The following is a 22,240-nucleotide window of genomic DNA, read 5'->3' on the forward strand; positions in this document are numbered from 1 at the left end:
CGGAGGGTAAGACTATGGGTGGGTGGCTGCAAGCAACAACTCTTACGTTCTGCCACCCATGTCGGAGGCAGCATGCCTTTGAATGCCTGTTGCTGGCCATCTCAAGGGGGAAAGGGCTGTTGCTTTCATGCCTCGCTTGTGGGCTTCCTGTTGGGGCATCTGCTTGGCCACTGGGAGGACAGGACACTGGTCCCCTTTGGGCTCTTCATTGTTGGCAAACACCATGAGGGCAGCTGGCCTCCCCCAGCTGTATCAGGCCCTCCCGGCTGGCTGACGGGCTTTAAAAGCCAGGGCACTCTGTATGAGCAGAACCCACTGTGCAGCAGAAACGATGAGAGAGAAACGAGAATGGCATATTTGCAAGCATTTATTTAAGCATATTTCAGGAGAGAGAAAAGCGTGTCTGTGCTCCTTCGTGGTCAGCGCAGAAGCGAAAGCGAAAGCTATACACAACGGAAGTTCACAGACATGTGACATACAGCAGCTATAGGTCTGTAACTTAAGGTGGAATGAAATATCTCAACATCCATAGCTGGGTCAAGCTGCTCATGGAACTCTCCATGGTGCTGATAAAACCCTGCTACCTGGGTGCCTCTTCTAGATGGATCGGGCTTCGGCCGCAACAGTGGTGGGGGACTCACGGCCTTCCAGAGGTTTCAGGGACTTATGGTCCCAGCATGACCAATGGGCAGGGACAATGAGAGCTGTGATCCACCAACCCTGGGAGTGGGGTTACCGGTCCTCCTTAGCTTCTTAGCTTCTCAAGGGATGGGGAGAGGAAACAGTGGATGCTATTTTGCACATTGACCTGTCCACTGCAAGACAAAACCTACTTCTTTTCTGCATCAGTCACAGTTCACTATGGCGGGGGGGGGCGTAGCTCAGTGAATATCTGCCCTGCATGCAGAAGGTCCCAAGATCAATCCTCGGTGGAATCTCCAGGTAGGGCCAGGAAAAGTCTCCCTGACTGAAACCCTGCTGCCAGTCAGTGTGGACAACACTGAGGCAAATGAATCAATGTTCTGACTCTGCCTAAGTTAGCTTCTTATGTTAATTTTCAAACAGCCTTTAACTCTGGAGTGTCTTTTTAAGCATAAACCACAACACTTCTGTCCTTGGAGAAACCATTTAGAAAGTGTTAGAAACTACTACTACTATTGTTATTATTATTATTATTATTCATAAACAACAGCTTATGGCAGTCTTCCCACATGACAGCCTTATCAACTTGCCGATGATCCATAGCGGCCCCGTAAATCTCTCTCAAATGAGCCCCGAAGCTTCTGAGGAGGCACTAGAAAGACAGTGGCAGATGCTAGAATCACCCCCTTCCCTCAGCTCCCCCTCCCTGCAAAATGCTGGTTTTTTAAAGAAAATGAAAACTACAAATGCATCTGGAACCCTTGAGATTTTGGGGTGGGGAGAGCGGGAAGGCTGGTTGGACCTGGAATTGGATGAAGCCATTGGCGACAACAGCCAGTTAGCACAGGGGGGCGGAATCCTTATGCGAATGCCATGTGGCGTCTCCGTGGGTGGCTGAGGAAGATGCTAGGGGCGCCTGGAGGCAGACCGGCAGCACATAGTTAAACTATGGAACTCGCTCCCACAGGAAGCAGTGATAGCCACCAACTTGGACGGCTTTAGAGGAGCATTAGGCAAATTCATGGAGGAGGAGGAGGAGAGGGCTGTGGGTGGCGACTAGCCAGGATGGGCTGTGCTCTGCTACCGCAGTCAGAGGCAGCGATGCTTCTGAATACAAGTTGCAGGAGGGAGAGTGCTGTTGGGCTTGTGTCCTGCTTGCTAGTTTCCCACTAGGGCATCTGGTTGGCCACTGTGAGAACAGGAAGCTAGGCTAGATGGGCCATTGGCCGGACCCAGCAGGTTCATCTTATTCCTGGAGGCGTGTTTGGAGGGAACTGCAGTTATTCAGCTGTTTTGAGTAGCACCGTCAGTTTGTCTGATGCTTTGACGCAGTACGTCCGGGCAGGTCTCTGCCCTGAGATGCCTCCAATCAAAAATTCAACACAGCGGTGAGTAGTGAAATAATAGGAGGAGGAGAGGGAAGCAAGATGTGGACTTATCAGAAAATTTTGGACAGTATAAACGCACCAAGAGAATATAGGGAGCTGTCTTTTTACAGGCCATTGGGTCAATTTAGCACAGAAAAGTTTGCACTGAATGGCAATGGCTCTCCAGAATTTCAGGTGGGGAACATTCCCAATCCTACCCAGAGATGCTAGCAATGAAATCTACAAAAAAGCAAGTGCTCTCCTACTGAGCCTAAAAATAATCCATGATTCCAGGCCTCATGGTTCTGAATCAAATATTCAGGAACAGATGAAGTTGCCTTTGTCCAGGCATAGGCAACCTTGGCTCTCCAGATGTTTTGGAACTACAACTCCCATGATCCCTGACCACTGGCCCCATTAGCTAGGGATCATGGGAGTTGTAGTTCCAAAACATCTGGAGAGCCAAGGTTGCCTATGCCTGCCTTTGTCAGATCTTTCTCTCCTGTTGCTTAGTACTGTCCACACTGACAGGCAGCAGCACTCCATGATTTCAGCCTGGTGCCTTGCACTGAATCAGACCATTGGGTCTATCTAGCTCAGTGCTGTCTGCACTGACTGGCAGCTGCTCTGCAGAGTTTCAGGCAAGGTGATATTCTCAGCCCTACCTGGATATGCTGGGAATTGCAAAGCAGGGCTCAGTCGCTGAGCTACGTCCCTTCCCCACTCAAAAAACAAAACAAAACACCCCATGTGATGTTACTGGGAGACCACCTTATTTAAAATGCAGCTTACTTTTGGGGGTCTTTCTTTTAAACAGCAGATAAATGGTTCCTGCCGCCCACTCCCTCCAGCTGCTGAAAGCTGCTCAATGCAATTGGTGACCATTTCTTAAAGCTCTTTGTTACTTTCAGCCCTTGGGCTGCCCTCAACACTCCAAAGTACATTTTTGTACATTTTTACTCCAAATCATCTTTGCTCAAATGGGGATGGGTAGGAGGAAAAGTAATCCCTTTTCTTTAAAAGAAAATTAAACAAAAAGATTGGAGAACTGTTGCAAGGATTTAAAAAGCCCTCGCTGGCTTGATTGATGCTTATTCTCAAGACTCAAGCTCTGAAATGCTTAAGTTTCATTTTCCTGGCACTGGTGCAAAGGTACCAACCTGAGGTATGCTTAACGATGGGAGAGAGATTTAATTTTGTTTGCAGATCGGTTCAGAAAACGGCAGATTAGGCAGTTTCCCATTACAGCACAAGCAGGAAACCCAACAATCCCTTGAAATCCATCATTTGTCAAATTTTGCAACCCCAACCAAGCCATAGGCATGTATTAGGAGGATTTGTGCATCAAAATGTATACTTTAGTGCAGGGGTGTCAAACTCAAATTCATCGGGGGCCGCATCAGCAGTTTGGTCACCCTCAAAGGGCCGGTTGTATCTGTAGGACTATGTGTCCACTCTTTATTATCATAAATTATTGTCACTGCATTCAATTATTACTTTTTTGTAATAATGTAAGTAATAACTAGCTCTGAAAGCAGAAACATAGTCAGAATAATGGCAAGTAGATATTCAAATGTAAAATTATTGTACAATTTACTGAAAAATGATTTTTGGTAACTGCACTGGGTGGTGGCTCGCTAGGGTTTCATGCAGGACCTTTGCAGAGCTACTAGTACCTGGAGATGCTGGGGTCCTTCTGCATGCAGGACAGATGTTCTGCCAGTGAGCCACCACCCTTCACCAAAGAGACTGGCTGAGGTTGACTCACTGGAGCTGCTCTCCTGGTTCCAGGGTTTAAGGGCCAGAAGTATAAAGCAGCATCCTATGTTTCTGAGGAGGGGGAGGGGAGGGGAGGGAGGGAGGAAGAAAAGAGGGAGTGGGAGGGAGAGAGGAAGGAAGGAAAGAGGGGAGAGAAAGAAGAGTAGGAAATAAGGAAGGGAATAAAGAAGGAAAGAAAAAGAAAGAGGGAGAGAAGACGGAAAGGGAGAAATAAGGAAGGAAGTAGAGGGAAAGAAAGAATAAGAATGAGGGAGAGGAAGAAAGATGGGAAGGACAGAAGGAAGAAACGAAGGAAGGAAGGAAGGAAGGAAGGAAGGAAGGAAGGAAGAAAAGAGGGAGCAGGAGGGAGAGAGGAAGGAAAGAGGTGAGAGAAAGAAGAGTAGGAAAGAAGGAATAAAGAAGGAAAGAAAAAGAAAGAGGGAGAGAAGACAGAGATAAAGAAGGAAGGAAGGAGAGGGAAAGAAAGAATAAGAACGAGAGAGAGGAAGAAAGAAAGGGAAGGGGGGGGTCGCCGCCTTGATTCAGCGCCAGAAAAGAGTGCGAAGGGACCCAGGGGCAAAAAGCATTTCCCGTGCAGCATGAGGCAGCGGGTGTCCGTTTTAGGAGAAGTGCGTAAAGCCTCAGAGTTGCACGTTCGTGAGGCTGAGCCGCGGCAGGAGGAGGAGGAGGTGAGGCAAGAGGAGGAGGAGGAGGAGGCGGCTTGCCGGGTCGGTGCCCGGCAGCGCTGTGCGGAGAGTCCTGAGCCTCTGGGACGCAGCAGTGCTCTGTAGCACTTTGAATCCTCCGCCACGCGGCGCTGCTGGGTGCTTTGTCTGTGCTTCAGCAGCAGCAGCAGCAACAGCCGTTTCCAGGCGCCGAGCCGTGGCAGGAGGAGGAGGATTCAAAGTGCTACAGAGCACTGCTGCGTAGCAGAGGCTCGGGACTCTCCGTGCGGCGCTGCTCCGCCCGCCTTTCTACCCCCCCCCCCCCGACCCCAGCTGTTTGTCGGCGCGGCGCTTCAGCAGCAAGGTCCCGCTGCTGGGTCCTGCTGGCTGGGGCGCTCGGCGGGCCACATGACAAGGTCTGGCGGGCCGGATTTGGCCCCCGGGCCTTGTGTTTGACACCTGTGCTTTAGTGAAACACTCACTCTCTCTCTCTCTCTCTCTCTCACACACACACACACACACATATTAGGGGAAACTGCTTGCAAAAAAAAATGTATATTAGTCAAAACTGCATAGAAAAACATGTGCATTGTGAGATACTCACCCTAAAATGCTAAATGATTTTCATGAGAGTCTTCCTGTGTCCTACTTCCCTAGTCCAACACTCTTACCACTACAGCCATGCCAGCTTTCCGATGCGGATATGCAAAACACTGAATTGGAGACTGGGGGGGGGATGGGAAGCAAGGGAGGGAACTGTGACACATTTGCTCATCCTAAATCTGGAGCGAAGCTGCGTCACCCCGACAGACACCATTGCCATCGTACCCCCCATGCAATTAAATAAAACAAAGGATCCCTGGGAGGTGGAATTGAGAGTCTTCCGGTGCTGGAGGTAAACAGACTATACAGAACTGAAAGCTGTATTGACAAAGGGGAAATTTACTATTCCATGTGTAATCAAGCTAATGAGCTCATTTAAGACGTTTCTCCCTGCCCTTTTCTTCCTGGCCCCAGCGCACAAACCGCGGCTCAGGAAGCACCATGCCTCTTAATTTCAGTTCACTGTGGATTAATGGTGCTTTGAAAATGCGGCGCCTTTTCCAGTCAACAGTAATAATCTGAAATCAATTGGGATTCAGGTCACAAGGATACTCTTGGGTTCCTCCTCGTGCCGCTCGCCCATCCCTCCTCCCCTCCACCTGCTAGCTTTGGTCTTATTCATCAAGAAATCCAGGCACTCTCTGCTTGAACAGCAAAAGCAGCATAAATAAATAAATAAATAAAGACATTGTGGTTTGTTGGTTTGTTTATTTATTTATCTGCTGGCACAGGGGGGGCAGATGGGAAGAAACACAGGTAAAGAATCTCACGAGCAAATGTACTTCCTTCCACAGGGTTCTGCGCAGAGCGCTCACATTCTCCGTAAAACAAGGCGAGGCAAATTTAAGTTTCTAGTCCACTATGTGTTCTATGGAGAAGGTTCACATATTCTCAGCGGAGGCGGATCTAAGTTTCTAGTTCACTGGAGCAAAACTTTTTTTTAAAAAAAAAAAGTCTAGACAAGCACCAGTAGCAAAGAAGGAATAAACTCAAGGAAAAATTCAGCGAATATAAATTGATTAAAGCAACAAGGTGCTGGAGGAGACTCTTGAGAGTCCCATGGACTGCAAGAAGATCAAACCTATCCATTCTGAAGGAAATCAGCCCTGAGCGCTCACTGGAAGGACAGATCGTGAAGCTGAGGCTCCAATACTTTGGCCACCTCATGAGAAGAGAAGACTCCCTGGAAAAGACCCTGATGTTGGGAAAGATTGAGGGCACTAGGAGAAGGGGATGACAGAGGACGAGATGGTTGGACAGTGTTCTCGAAGCTACGAACATGAGTTTGACTAAACTGCGGGAGGCAGTGGAAGACAGGAGTGCCTGGCGTGCTATGGTCCATGGGGTCACGAAGAGTCGGACACGACTAAACAACAACAACAAAGCAACAAGGAAATAGGAAACCTTTTTTAAAAATAGAATAATAACCTATACATAATAAATATGACATATACCATTCTACAGATATGTACCTATCTACAGACCACACAGTTGAAATACCTCTTTAGAAAATTTAATGGCTAAATCAGGGATGGGAAACCTCTGGTTAAATGTGGCTCTCCAAGCCTCTCTATCCAGCCCTCTGGATTCTTCCTAAGCCACACCTCTCCTTGAGTGGTTTTGCCTGGCTGGAAATGTGCCTTTTACCTCTTATCATGCCTCTTTGCTTGCCTGGATGGAGGATGGAGAGAGGGGTGTGTGACTGTGGGTGTAGAAACTAGCCTACTGCAGCAAGGCAAGATTTGCATTTCTGGCTCCACCCACTTTGGCGCCGCCCACCAGTGGGATGTGGCCCCCAGAAGGCTGCTCAGAAGGGAATACGGCCCTCGGGCCCTTCTCTGCTGTAAACAATTGATCCAGTTAAACTCGCAGATACAAGTTGCAAAAAAAGGACGGTTTATAGACTTACCCGCTGCTGTCTGAATGTAGCCAGCCAGGGTGCAGACCCTCCTCTCACACGGCCCGCTGGGAAGGAAGATCACAATGACAGCCAGGAGGGAGCTGAAGGCTAGGAGAGCACAGCCCCCCGAACACAGCACAGCACTCGTCTGAAAATATGAATTAAAAAAAACAAACACATTCATTGTTACATTTATACTCCCCTTTCCTCCAAGGAGCTCAAAGTTCTCCTCTTCCCTCTTTTTCTCCTCACAACCACCCTGCGAGGTAGGTTAGGCTGAGAGCCTGAGCCCAAAGTCACCCAGCGAGTTTCTGCTGAGTGCGGGATTTGAACCCTGGTCCAGCACTCTAACCTCTACACCACACAGGCTCTCTGATGTGCCACTGTTCAGTTAGCATATGTTGACCCTCTGGTTACCTGCTTCAAGCCAAGAAATTAAGAGGTGTGCCATCATAAGTACGGTGGGTAAAAAGCGAACAGGTGTGGGGGGGTTCAGACAAGCTGGAGCCACATGCACATCCAATGGGAATGGAGGCTCTGTAGAGCACCAGATTTTGCTGGACGCCCAACTCCCACCATCCCTGACCATTGGTCAAGCAGGCTGCCGGAAAGCTGGAGCCCAGCATCAACTGGGGGTCAGAGAGTCAAAGGGGGGTGGGGTGGGCAAGGAAGAGGATAACATCTTCCATTTGTACACACACACACACACACAGTTAAGACTACCAAGCGAACAGATCCTTATCACTACCACAAGCACTTCTAATACCAACTTCATTTTGGTGGCCTCAAAACAAAGAGGGGATTTTTGCACATTCCCAGTGGACAGGAGTTCTATCTTTATATCTGCTTGTTAAAAAAAAAGTTAAACCTGCCCCCCCCCAAAAAAATGGCTTGACAACATCCCCTACTCAGTGAGTTTCCAACTGGGTGTGTCTGGTGGGGAGAGGGAATTGGCTTGCTTGAGCCCTTAACGCAATACCTTGGGAAGAAAATGTTGGGTTGGGGATGAGGCAGGACATGTGAGCCAGGAGATTAAACCCTCTTTAGGGACTGGACCTGGATTGTCCGGCACGCAGAGCAGCTACTCTGCGGCTGAGCCGGTCCTTCTGCAAACAAAAAAACCATTGGCCTCATTTCTGAACACTTTTTCATCAAATGCACAGGTACAGCAAAGGCAGGTAAGTCACACTGCCTTTTAATCCAGGGGTAGGGGACCTTCACCAGCCCAAGGGCCGCTGTCCCTTCTGGGTAACCTTCCAGGGGCCACATGCCAGATGCGGGCGGAGCCATAGAAAGATGCATTTCCAGCCAGGCAGAAGTACCCACGGATGGTGCAAAGCAAGGGCCATAGGGGGTGTCACCTGCAGATGGGGGTGTGTGGCCTGGAGACGGTTCCATGGGCCAGGCAGAGGAGCTTGAAGGGCCAACGTCTGTTGTTCTCACACACACACACACAATAATTAAAGAACAGTATTTGTCTCACAGGAAGCAGAACACAGGATGGATCAGGACCCGAGTTTGCTCCCCAACTCCCTGTAACACATACCCCCCTCTCGGGGTCCCTTTCGTGCCGTTAAATCTATCGCCCACAGTTCACCCGTCGCTCAGTCCCCAGGGTGATCAGGATGCCGGCAGTTGAGCATTAATAGGAAATGTATTACATGCTTGGCGGGATTAGAGATTGAACACACAAGTGCCATTAGAGGCTGCCGACGCGTCTCGCTGCCTCCGCTGATAGATTAAACGGATCCAGTTACCAGCCCTGCCGGCCGCTCCTGAACGTCCCTTAATTAAAATGCACCCTTCGCAGAAGACGCCCAGCCAGCCAGGGAGAACAGAAGCACCTCTGTGCACATTTCATGTATTTTTATCGTTGCAAAGCCGCTATCGAGGGCTAGATGGTGAAAAGCAGGATATACATTTTTAACATAGACAAATGAATATATTTCAAATCAGGAAGGCTATTGTGCAGAAGATGGAGCAGAGGACTTAAGGACCTAGGGATGGAAACTGCAATAATTTCAACACTCAGTAATTGCAAATGGAATCTAGTATGCGTCTTTTTAGAAGTTCCAATGAGTTCGCTTCCAAAAATGTGCACTCACCACACAGAAAGGTTCGCATCTCTCGGCTCTTTAGAATGCTGTCCATGGACACTTTGCCCAAGAATTACACTTGAGAGGAACCCTGATGAGCCCCCTCCTTCCCGTCCCCAAACAGCAGGAAAAGAACATTTCCCATGCACGCAGTTATTTAGAGATTCCATTCGGTATTCATAGCTGGAATTCATTTCCTCAGCCAACACCTTCTCTCCCCCACCCACCCGCCATACTACATGGGCTCGTAAAAGAAATTCATTTCGCTCCTTTCTTCACCTGCATCATCCAGGGGCTAGATAAGCTCCCATTAACGGACGCATGACCTGGCGCCACGCAGCCAGGGAACGCATTAGCTGTTGCTTACTGGCTCCAGGGCCAGAGGTCGCATGCTTCTAGCATGAGGGGGGGGGAAGATGGGAATGCTCTTGCACACCCCGTCTGTGGGTTTCCCATTGGGGTACCTGGTTTGCTGCTGTGAGAACAGGATGCTGGATTAGATGAGGCCCCTCTGGCATGATCCAGTAGCCAGGCTCTTCTGTTAGCCTTAGCTGGGGCAAGCCATTCCCTTGGAACTCTCTGCCTCATGGGTACCTTCTCTGGATGGACCAGGCTGTGGTGGGGCAACCATTGGCCCCCCTTGCCAGTATGAGCAATGGGCAGGGACGCTGAGAGCTGAAATCCGCCAGCATTTTTTGGGTGGGGGGCAGCTCCTCCATAGCTTCTTCTGTTCTTAAGGGAGGAAGGGGAACAATGGCACCTCTTTTGCATATAGAACTGTACACTGAAAGACCCAGCAGAGCACCTCTGATGGTCTCATTTGGGGGGGGGGGAGCAGAACTCTCCATGGTGCTGAAACCACTGGCCTCCTTTCCTGGTGGGGCAAGCTGCTCACTTGGAACTCTCCATGGTGCTGGAACTGCTTAAGAGTTGTGGGCTGCGGGATTCCAACTCCCAGCATGACCAATGGGGCTGGGCCTGTGGGAGGGGGGGGCCCTCCAGATGTGTGCCTTCCCATTCTCTTTGTCCTCCAAGTTGATCAAAGCAAATCCCTCTGCCCCATATCAAGGAGGAGTTTTTATAACTCTCCCCCAATAATCCATGCAGTGTGGGGAGCCGCACAATAATAATATAAAAAGATACCTCACCTTCTCTCGTCTACATAATTAATCAAGAGGGCAGAAGTAGCCCCCCTGAACACACACACACACACACACACACACACACACTCTATCTATCTCTCTCTCTCTCAAACACAACACACACTGAGTAGTCTGCATGTGATTACTAGCCAGTGCTTCTGCATTCCCAATGATAATTTCATTTCTGATCTGCCATCTTGATGTATTATTTACTGGAACCGAGCAAGAGATTACTCCACTCCCTGCCTCCCATGCCTCTCCCCACCCCCCTTCACCATCACCATCACTCGGCTTGCTTCAGAGTTTCCCTGCGGGGGAATGGAGCTTCCATTTAAGGTTGCGGGGGGCGGGGTGGAGAGGAAAGTCTGTGCCAGAAGCTGCGTTCACGCAAGGAAACAGATTGCCTCTCAGCTCCTGGGGATGGCAGGCTGTGTGCTTACAAAAGAGCAGGGAATGGCCTCGGCTGAGCGGGGGAGCACCTGCTCTGCGTGCAGAAGGGCCCAGGTCCAACCCTCGTCATGTCCAGGTGAGCTAGGTGGACCAACGGTCTGACTCAGTTTAAGGCAACTTCCTGTTTAATTCAGTCGCTTCACCCAGAGGCATGAGGACTAGCACCTCACTTTATATTTAGGGAAAGAACGGCAACTCAGAGGCAGAGTACCTGCCTTGCAAGCAGAATGGTCTGTGTTCAATCTCCAAGTAGGGCTGGGGACTGAGCATCCTGCAGATAGCATCCCACTATCTGAAACTCTGGAAACGAGACACCAACAGAACGGACAATACCAAGCCAGGCAAACTAATGATTCAACTCAGTGTAAGGCAATTTCGTATGTTCCTATGATTCCTCTTGAAGTGCAAAATATCTGCTAACTGTGGATGCAAAAAAACAACCACAACAACAACCCTGGAAAAATAAGGCGCCTCTTCCGACTTGTCTGCCTGCCAAGCAGACTCACACGGTGGAGGCGGCCAATTCGTCTGTGTCCTGCACAATAGCAGGTCCTGCAGGAATGCAGAGCACTTTTTTAAAAAATGGCACCACTTCTCTAAAACAGGAAAACTAAATTACTGTGATCAGCTGCTAGAACAATAATAAAAAAAACCAACCACACACACCCGTCTTTGACCTTTTGGGAAGTCAGAGCCTCCATTATCCTTTACTACAGAGCAGGAAGGAAATCGGAGGGGGGAGGGTTGAGAGAGAGAGAGAAACAGGAAAGAGTTGGAAGGGAACGTACCAAAAATAGTTCAGTGGCAAAAGGATAGGCTGACTGGGGATTTGAGGGGAAAGACACAAAAACACAATCTGTCCCGCCCATGCTTAACAATTGCAGCATCTGTTGATACGTTTATTTATTTGGGGGGAAGGGAGCTTTTTATCATGCAATGTCAGCCACTAGATGGAAGAGAGGAAACTCCCATTCGCATCTGCCTGGGCTCAGAGATCTTCAGAGATCTTTCTCCCAGTCCTGCCACCCTCACAGGCATGCATGGTGGGGATGCAGGAGAGGGCCTTCTTGGTGGCTGCTCCAAGACAACTTTGGAACTCCCTGCCTAGAGAAGCTAGAGTGACTCTCTGCTTGCTATCCTTCCGCCGGCAGGCTTTGTGGAACTGACTGTTATTTTCAAGGAAAGCGCTTATAATAATTCTGTGCTGTTTTTACTGTCTGTATTTGTTTTAAATATTGTTTGAATTAGATTGATTACTTCTAAATTAATATTTTTCATATGTTTTTTAGCTTTCCGTATTTTATACGTGTTGTTTTAATTCATGTAAGCCACCTTGAGTCCCAGTCTGGGGTAAAGTCAGGATATAATTAAATATTATTATAATAATAAAAGAAGAAGAAATTTTACATCTGCATATGAAGCTAGTTTCTGCACATAGTCACTCACACAATTTTCTCTCTACCCTCCATCCAGGCAAGCAAGGGGCATTTTCCGAGTCCAAGAAGCCGGGCTGGTGAGGGGCGTGGCCTGAGGAGAGGAGGCGTGGCCTAGGGAGCATTGCAGGGGGCAGAGGGAGAGACCGGGGGTGGGGCTTCATTTGGCTCCTGACCAGAGGTTCCCCAGCCTTGTTCTAGAAGCAGCCTGTGAGCTCATACATGTACAGTGGGTTTTTCCCTTTGCCAGGACCATGAATTGGAGAAGGATGCTCGGTCATCCAGCCACCAAGTGGCAATCCAGCAATCTACTGCTGACTTGTAGATTCATAAGAGTTGGAAGGGACCCCCAAACACCATCTAGTCCAACCCCCTGCAATGCAGGAATCACAGCTAAAGCACCCCTGACAGTTAGCCATCCAACCTCTGTTGGAAAACGTCCAAGAAAAGAGCCCGGCAGCTTCTGAGTGAGTCGGTTACACTGCCAAACTGCAAACAAAGCAACTGAGTTTAATGCTCTTCGTTTTGTTCTGTCGTATCTCTAACCAAAGACACTCTGGCTGTCTTAACAGGAAAGTCAGTTTTTGCCAGCCAGGTGGGGAACAGACACAAACTTATCCTGGGCCTTCAGAATAATCTGTTGAGCACATTTTAATTCAACTGTGAATTAACTAACCGATTTAAGTATTGTTCCACATACAGGTCTTAAAGTTTCATGTGTTTTTTTTTTAAACCGAGCGAATGGCTGAAGCTCACCTCGTACCAACCACCAAAAAGGTAATACAGAGATTTATATGGGTCTGTCATTAATCAGGATTTATTAGGCCACATAAAGGCATATTGATGGACCCGCCAAGAGGCTCTTAATTTGTTTAGGGGATAAACAATTAATCACCCTCAGGAGTAGGATTGGGGGTGGGAAGAGAAGCAGGAGACAGGGAGATTTTATGGCCTTTTGTTGGCAGGGAAATAATTCAAAAAAATAGATTCTGCTTGTGGGATCGAAAGAGATCAATAGTGACCAAGAGAGGAGAATGAAACCATGGAAAGCACCTCCCGAGTTAAGGAATAGTAGAAGCCGAGTCCTCAAACTATGGGGTGGGGGGACCCTCTTGGGTCTGGAGGGGAGGGGAAGGGTGTCACAATTAAAACACACATGTTTAGGAAGTTGACAGCCTGACTAAACAGAAGCACCGGGGCCAACTTGTGCATTTGGCAACCTCACAAGTTAATGTTTATTACAGACAATTATGTTGATGACATATTCATTCTCTACAAATAGTGCTTTTAAAACAAGTATCAAACCTCTTTATTAGAAAGTTAAGTAAAGCTGTTTGTAACAAGAGGGAAGAAGAGAATCTCAAATACTTGGATTCTGCATATCTTATTGGTGAACTCTCAAAATTCAAAAGAAGTCAGGCTAAAAAAAATAATAACAACCTGGCTGTTATCTACAAGCTCCAGTCCTCCCCAATCATAGGTGGAAGTGCTCCGATGTCACAGAATGCTCTGAGAAGCCCATGTGGCTCAACGCCGGCTCATCAAGGAAGTAAGCAGGATTGGAGTCAGGAGATAGAGGCAATTGGGACATGGGGAGAAGATACTTATTTTGCTCAAGTTCTCTTTGATTTATTGCCCTTCAAACCACATGTGGCCACATCTACATTGAACATTTAAAGCCCATGGCTTCCCCCGAAAAATCCTGAGAACTGTAGTTTGCTAAGGACAATGATTAGGGTTAGGGTTGGACTAGATGGAAATTGCAGCTCTAGGGGTAAACTACAATTCCCAGGATCCTTTGGGGGGGGCATTGGACTGGATGACCCTTGCGGTCCCTTCCAACTCTACAATTCTATGATTCTATCACCTCTGCTCACCCACCCAGTCGACTGGGGGTGGGGAATACCTGTGGTACTCCAGATGTTGTTGGACTAGACTCCAACTCCCACCCACCTCAGCCAGCAAAAGGTAGCTCCATGGTCAGGGACAATAATGGGAATTGCAGCCAAGCACCACCCGGGAGGGTTGCACATCCCCAGCCCTGAAACACAACAGTCGACATTTGGTTTGCAAGCACAGTAAAAGAAAACGTTCAGGAGAAGTGCCAGAGTTGAAAGACTTGAGGAAACACAAGGTTAGGACCAAAAGTATCTTGGGAGGTCATCCAAACCAACCCCCTTTCCAAAGGGACAGCGATCTGTCCCTGAAAAGTGCCTGCCTACCCTTCTCTTAAAAGCCTCCCCCCTTTGAGCAGTTATCAGAGGTCCAGGTAAAATGCAGTTGCGCTGAACTCTGCACATGCTCAGCAATACTATGTCCGCCCCCCCCATTTATTGAACGCAGTGGAGAAGTGCAATTGTACTGGACTCTGCAGATGCTCAGCAATACTTGTTTCCCTAGAAACGTCTCTCACGCTCCAGGGGATGAGAATTCAAAAACAGCAAGGAAGGCTTTCTTAATGCAATGCTTTCCTCTCCCTTGATCCATGAATAGATTCCAGGCTGCGCCTTTTTGCAGTCAGCCCCACAACCCCCCCACCCCCAGCACCCTTCCGTTCACATATGCGATCATCTCCCAGATGCAGCAGTGAGAGTTGACCAGAGTTGACAGCATTGGTTCATGTGCAAAGGCTGCAGGCGACAATTGCCTTTACTTTCCATAGTGAATGAAAATCAAAGCCATCCTGCAGTCAGAGGTGATGGAAGAGGCTGGACAAAGGTAAAGTCATAGCACCAACAGGCAGTATTGCCTAGTGGTTAGAGTGGTTACAGGCACCCCCCCCCGTTGTAGCAGGCAACGGGGCATGAGGTGGGGAACCCTGCTCTGGCAGTCAGAGTTGCCAACAGTGGGTAGATGTGCAAATAACTCTGCCTTGGTTTAAAGCAGGTTCCTGTGTTCCTGTAATAAACCCAGCCCATTGCTGGTGTTGGGGTGGGGGAGAAGGGAGAGGGGATTGTTGCTGTGCGCAGTCCCCTCACAATGCTGTTTTTTTATCTGGGAGCGGGAGGAGATGATAGACAGGGAGGGAAAGAGTAAGGAAAGAGGCAAGCGAAGGCATTAGCACATCAGTTGTGCAGCCAGAGACCCCCACCAAGGCAGGCAAAGAAGCTTAATGAAATTTTAATTAGGCGGCCACCTTGGGTGCATCAGACCCCCACTTTCTCTTGTTCCCAACCTGCCTTCATTACTGCTCCAGAGGAGCAATGGGGTCCTTCCCTGCCACCCAATCAACATCAAGAATGGAATCCTCATTTGAGGTACCTGCACCCCCATCCTTCCTGCCGGATCAGTATCTTAGCAGACGCTGCATGCGCCGGGGGGGGGGGGGACGACAACCCAAAGACACACATTGTTAGCTTTATCCAAGCCTCCCAAATTCACAATGTGTGATTCATTCATATTAATTAATCCGCAGCACATTAATTTTTTTGGGGGGGGGGTGCGGCTGCAGCTTAGCAATAGAGAGCCTGTTTGACATACAGAAGGTTAAGGGTTCAATCCCAGGCATCTCCATGTAGGATTTGGAATACATTTGGGCAAAATTTGGAGGAGATTTCGAAGGGTGGATATGCTTTGCATATTGTTTCAGAAAGTGCAAATCGGGAAGATTCGTCTTTAAATGCAAACTGAATTGAATTACTCCCTCATGCCAAATAAGGAGAGCATTTCACAGCAAGCAGAGACACTACCCAAAGCCCCCACCCAGTTTCTCTCTCAGGGCCCCCCTCTGGGCTGGAGAAGGTTCCTTCCCTTGAATAAACAGATAACCAGGAAAGAGATCTGTTACCTAAGCCCTAAGCCAGCCATAGGCAACCTTGGCTCTCCAGATGTTTTTGAACTACAACTCCCTTGATCCCTGACCACTGGCCCTGTTAGCTAGGGATCATGGGAGTTGTAGTTCCAAAACATCTGGAGAGCCAAGGTTGCCTATGCCTGCCCTAAGCTAACCTGAGACTTGAACCAACAGGCATGACCTACAACAAAAAGTTGCAGTGGGCTGCATTCCTCACCAGGGTGCCAGCCAGGCCCTCTGCCAAGACCACTCCATTCAATTTCCTAACACACACACTCCAAAAAAGTTAAACAAAAATTCTTAAGCATGCTCAGTCCTCACTGGATGCTTTTCAGTTTTAGGTTTCCCCCCAGCAAAAAAAGCTTTTTTCCTACTTCTGAAAGAAGTTCCCGCAAGCCTGCTGTACTCTTGTGCATGAACGGCAAGTGGTTTGGTTGCAAAAGGAACAGCACACACAGCTGGATGATGTTAATAGGAGGGGGTGATTGCTTCTGCTGGTCTCACTGTGATAACCAATTGATAGGGCTGGGGTTAGTAATGGGCCCTGAGGCTTCAAGAAACCTAAGGACCCAAGATCTGAAGTACATAATCCAGAGCATTAGGCAATATAGGCTCCCCGCGCCCTGCAGATGCATCATTTAGGGCACAGATGAGGAAGTTGTATAGTTTAGCCCCATTAGGGAGAACACAGGGCATGGGGAGGGATCCTTGCACCTAGACAAGCAGCATGTGAGGACCAAGAGGGACAAGGAGGTGCAAACTATGGCCCTCAGTGTCCGCTCACTCCTGTGGGCCTGGGATATTGGAAGTGGGGGTAAATATAGGTATATAACGAAGCTAGACTCATTGCTCTCAAGCTGCAAAACAAGAAGTCCAGGGAGACCGCTCCTTCGATCTAAAACAGTGTTTGCATTTTTAAACAGACACAGTGCCCCTCTTTCTGAGGGGAAAGGCCCCTTAATTAACCTCCAGGCACGACTCAAAGCATCATTTGTAAGGCGATTAGCATAATTCCCCTTCCTACAAAACACACAGCGTGCATTAATGATCCTTTGGTGAGAGCAGCTCCCTCAGACAAAAGGCACAGGCTGTATACACACACACACACACACACACACACACACCCCTCCAGTTCCTTCTCCCAGCCACCGCCTGGGTAGGAGGATTTGCGGGGTGGCTACTTCAGCACCCCCACCCCCAGCAATGGGGTGGGGGAGGCAGGTTTTCCAACAACATCTGAAGCCAACCTCGGAAATCTTCGAGATTTGTAAAGGTCACCACCCTCTATTGCAGCTGAGACCAGCTTTTTTCAAGGGCAGGGGCAGGGAAATTAGGATCTGGTGGAAATTCAACAGAATGCCAACTACGCCGATAAAATGCCAGCAGAACTCCTGCGACATGCTAAAAGAATGAATAGCCACAGCAAGGCAGGGCTGTGGATTGACCCAAGGGTGACACCCGCTGTATCCCAGGGATGGAGAAACATTGCTATCTCTGATCGTAGCCATCGTAGCCGGTAGCCTTGCCCAATCCTTTTTCAAAGCCATCTAAGTGGCTTTGAAAAGCCATCTTCCAAAGCAACTACAGTGGTACCTCGGTTTATGAACACAATTGGTTCCAGAAGTCTGCTCATAAACTGAAGCGTTCATAAACTGAAGTGAACTTTCCCATTGAAAGTAATGGAAAGTGGATTAATCCGTTCCAGACAGGTCCGCGGAGTACTCAACCTGAAGCATACTTCACCCGAAGCATGGGTGTAATTGGTTCCGGAAGTCTGTTCATAAACTGAAGCGAACTTTCCCATTGAAAGTAATGGAAAGTGAATTAATCCATTCCAGATGGGTCCGCGGCGTTCGTAAACTGAAAATTCGTAAACCGAGGTGTTCATAAACCAAGGTTCCACTGTACTCTATTCCGAACTTTAAAATGGAAAGCGTAATGCTGGTGGTCAACAAAAGAAGTTTAAAGACTGTCTCAAGGCAAATCTTAAAAAATGTACGGTAGTATAAACACTGACAATTGGGAAACACTGGCCTGTGAGCACTCCAGTTGGAGAACAGCCTTTACCAAAGGTGTCATGGGCTTTGAGGACGCAAGGGAGAAATGTGCTAAGAGGAAGGCATGCTTGGCAAATCCACACCGTGATCAACTCCCGCCTGGAAACCAATGTCCCCACTGTGGAAGGACGTGTGGATCCAGAATTGGCCTCCACAGTCACTTACGGGCCCATTGTTAAAATCGTGTTTATGGAAGACAATCTTACTCAGCTACGAGTGACCGCCAAAGAAAGAAGAAGAAATAAGTTTGGGGCCATCGCTGCCTCCTGTGGGAGAGAGTTCCATAAATTAACTATGCGCTGCATGAAAAAAAGTCTGCCCTAAAGATAATACAGCACATAGTTCAACCTGGGTGGCTTGGCAAGGGCGTTACACAAACGCATGGAGGAGAAGGTTATCAATGAGGCAGTACAGTATGTGTCTGGGGACCATTTGCTGGGAGTCGCACATGGAGAGAGCACGGCTCTTGCTCTCAGGTCCTGCTCGCGGGCTTCCCATTGGGGGATCTGCTTGAGCATAGTGAGAAGAGGATGCTGGAGCATCCTTTGGTCTGATCCAGTGGGGCTCTGCTTAGGCTCCCTGCCAGCATGGCCAATGGCCATGGATGAAGGGAGTTGTAGTCCAAATATCTATGGCCGCACTGTGCACACAGCAAAGCACAAAGCTTATTCAGAACACCCTGCAAGCCACATCATAAATACACAGTGTGTATTTATACACGCCCAGCGTCCCTTCTAAATCTGTTCAAACACAGTAATTTAGCAAGCCAAAACGTTCCCGTCTCTTCGCCACCAAGCTAGGAATAGTAGCCTAACTACTATTAGCACCTAACTAAACTTCTGTGCAGGTTTGAGGCTCCCAAATGCCTCTAAAGTTCAAGCCTGTTTGGCACTGTGTGATTCTTTTTCAAACCCTTAACTTGTTTACAGGGGGGCTGGGAGAAGTTGTTGCTGTTATTGCTGTTATTGTTGTATCTTTGGTTTGGGATCTTATTATTTATGTGGAAATTGTTTCCATTTGGTTGTTGTACTTTTTGATGTGTTTTATTTATTGTTCGTCACTTCTGTTATGTTTGTAATTGCGTAAATCTCGTCATAAACTGGCTTGAGCATGGTTTCAACTATGGAATGGCGGCATATACAAATAAAACGATGGTGATGATGATGATGAATAGGGAAACCTCTGGCTCAGGGTGCCAAATGTGGCCCCTCCAGGCTTCCTTATCTGGCCCTGGGGGCTTTTCCACATGCCCCTTCCAGGTCCACGGGTGTTGAGAGGACGGGTGTTGTTTTCAACTTGATTCCCCCATGCTAGGAGCACAGTAAAAAGAAAAAGCCCTCCAAAGCTATTTGTCCTTTTGGAAGGGAGGTACCAAAGCAACTTGTCAAGAGGCATAGGTGCAGGGTCAGGCCAGGAAAGGTGGCAACCCTCCTTTAGCACAAAACTCAGAAATGAAATTGGCAGAAGTTCAAGCCAGAAATGCAAACTCCCCAGAATGAAGCCAACTCAATAGATAGATAGATAGATAGATAGATAGATAGATAGATAGATAGATAGATAGATAGATACCGGTAGATAGATAGATAGATATCAAACTCTCTTGTGCTCCAATATTCCAACCAACTCAATGAAAGGTGGGTTGTAAATATTGCAAAGCAAGCCAAGCGGAAGAGCCTGGTTCCACAGCGGTGATAATTTGCTGCCGATTGACATTCCCACTCACAACAACCATGGCAGTTTCCACAGGGGTAAAAGAGTGTCAGGCTGCTGTGGCTGACAGACCCCATAATAACACATTTGTTGGCCTATTAATGCGCTACACAAGAATTCGTGCTGATTCTACACCATCACTGAGCAAGAACGAAAGATTTGCAGGAGGGGAGGGGGAGGACCAACCCCCGACGCATGATTAATAAAAGTTAAAATGTTGTTTTAATCCTTTATAAATCATTTAAATGTATACAGTGGCAAGTGGAATCAGCAACAAAATATTGCAATGTTATCTATGCCCCTGTTCCTGTTCAGGGGACCTGCCAGTCAGCCAGCCAGCCAACCAACCAACCAACCGTGTACTCCATTCCATTGCATAAATGCACACCCCACAACAAACTACAGTGGTACCTCGGTTTAAGCACACAATTGGTTCCGGAAGTCTGTACTTAACCTGAAGCGTACTTAACCTGAAGCGAACTTTCCCATTGAAAGTAATGGAAAGTGGATTAATCCGTTCCAGATGGGTCCGTGGAGTACTTAAACTGAAAGTACTCAAATCGAAGCGTACTTAAACCGAGGAATGACTGTACTGCAATGTAATCTTCATCCCTGTCAACAGGAGCATTCCAGTTCAGGGTACCTGCCAGCCAGTCAGCCATGCCCTTCAGCAGGGTACTCCACTGAATTCTTACATAAACACACAGTTTATGTTTCAAACGCTTATTTAACATTCAGTGCCATCACCTACCAAGCATAGCAACTCCTCATTGGCTTTATTCTGGGGGAATAATTCCCCATCCTTACTTTTCTTTGTTAATTGCAAGCGACTTTTTTCGCTAAAGAGCTACCCTAACAACAATGCTTTAAGTGGGAAATGGTTCTAAACACCAGCTCTAAGCCTCCTGCACAAGCTACGATACTTGTCTGGGCTGGCCAGCCCCAAACTGGTGCCCCACTCTCTCTATGTTTTGAACTACTACTCCCCCCATCAGCCCCATCTAGTGGCCGGACTCCCTGGAAGCAGGTTGCAGGCAAAGACAGGTCTTTCCCCAGCCCTGTTACCCAATATTTTTATAATAGAAGACGCTGGAGATCAAACATGGAAGCTTCTAAGAACATCAGAAGCCCCAGCTGCTGGAACAGGCCCATGGGTGTGTGTCCAATGTTAGAAACTCAGATATGTAAGCTATTTGCCAAATGGCACCTTGAACCTAGGTTACAGTCACCATAGTCTATTCACCAGGAGGTTGGACTAGATGACCCTTGGGGCCCCTCAACTACATTGCTTGACTGTAGCTTGCTCTTACAATTCACTTGCCCCAGAATACAAGAAGGGGGGGGGGAGAAACAGTGGAAATGGTATTAACTATGAACTGAGGCAGAGGTTTTTAAACTGTGGTTACCCAACTGTCATCCAGAAATCTCCTCGTAGTTGCAATTGGACCCACACCAGTAGCAAAATGCGCCTGGCACCTGGCTAATTTCTAACACTGGGCGCAACTAGTCCAGGACGTCGCATCTCACAGAGGCCAACTGGACACCCCAAAGAGAAACCCGCATGCAGAACCTGAGTGCCAACAGCAACACTCTCTCCACTTGTGATTCCCACCATCCTGCCTCCAACAGTGGAGGGAGAGCACAACCGCCAGGACAGCCTCTGTGAGCCCACTCTTAAAATTCATTCACCTGGGTCGCCTTCGCTCCCTGTAGTGGAGCGAAGTGCTTTCTTTTTTTCCTGCCCTGAAGCTCCCAACAGATTTCTAACTGCAAAGCACGCGCTGTCTGCCTGCTGACACCCGGACAGCCCAGCAAACATCTCCGGCTTGTTTTCTGCTAGGCATTCATTTTTGGCATCATCAAAACAAGGCACGCGCACACACACACCCAGGACACAAATTAAAATTAAAAACCTCAGAGGCAAGCCAATTCAGCTGGCAACCTTGACACGAAACAACCTACCTTGGAAGTCACTGCTGCGGATTTAGGTGCAATTTTACGACACAATTCCACAGGGGCTATGAGAAAGGCCACTGCTCAATTTCAGAGTGTCTGCTTTGCATGCAGAAGGTCCCAGGTTCACTCCCCAATGGCACCTCCAGGCAGGGCTGCAGGGAAACTATCCACCTGAAGCCGTGGAGGGCCGCTGCCTGTCAGTGTAGGCAGTACAGTGGTACCTCTGGTTGTGAACGGGATCCATTCCGGAGGCCCGTTTGCAACATGAAAAGGCCGCATCCTGAAGCGCTGCGTCTGCGTATGACGCAATTCGGTGCTTCTGCGCATGCGCAAAGCATGATTTAGCGTTTTTGCGCATGCGTCGAACCCGAAAGTAACCCGTTCTGGGACTTCCAGGTTCGGCGCGTCCGTAACCTGAAAAGACGTAACCCGCAGCGGATGTAACATGAGGTATGACTGTACTGACCCAGATGGACCAATGGTCAGACTCAGCAAAGGGCAGCTTCCAGCTCCAGCTCTTTATTCAGAATCATGAGGACTAGAATTTTATGCTTACTTTCAGCGGAAGGATCACAAACCTCTGTGGCAGAACAACTGCTTTGCATGCAGAAGGTTTAGTCCCTAGCATTTCTAGGTGTGGCTAGGAATGTCTCCCCATGGGAAACCCT

General features: G+C 48.3%; 1 protein-coding gene across 1 annotated transcript in view; it reads right to left on the reverse strand.

Annotated features, from left to right (window-relative positions):
* Positions 1-22,240, reverse strand: part of LHFPL7 (LHFPL tetraspan subfamily member 7) — a 64,970-nt gene that overhangs the window by 41,304 nt on the left and 1,426 nt on the right. The window contains exon 2 of the mRNA XM_035139688.2: positions 6,945-7,083. Within this exon, the coding sequence (XP_034995579.2) occupies positions 6,945-7,083 (139 nt within the window). The remainder of the gene's footprint in view (positions 1-6,944; positions 7,084-22,240) is intronic.

Source organism: Zootoca vivipara, chromosome 15 (assembly GCF_963506605.1).
Source record: "Zootoca vivipara chromosome 15, rZooViv1.1, whole genome shotgun sequence".
NCBI classification, from domain to species: domain Eukaryota; kingdom Metazoa; phylum Chordata; class Lepidosauria; order Squamata; family Lacertidae; genus Zootoca; species Zootoca vivipara.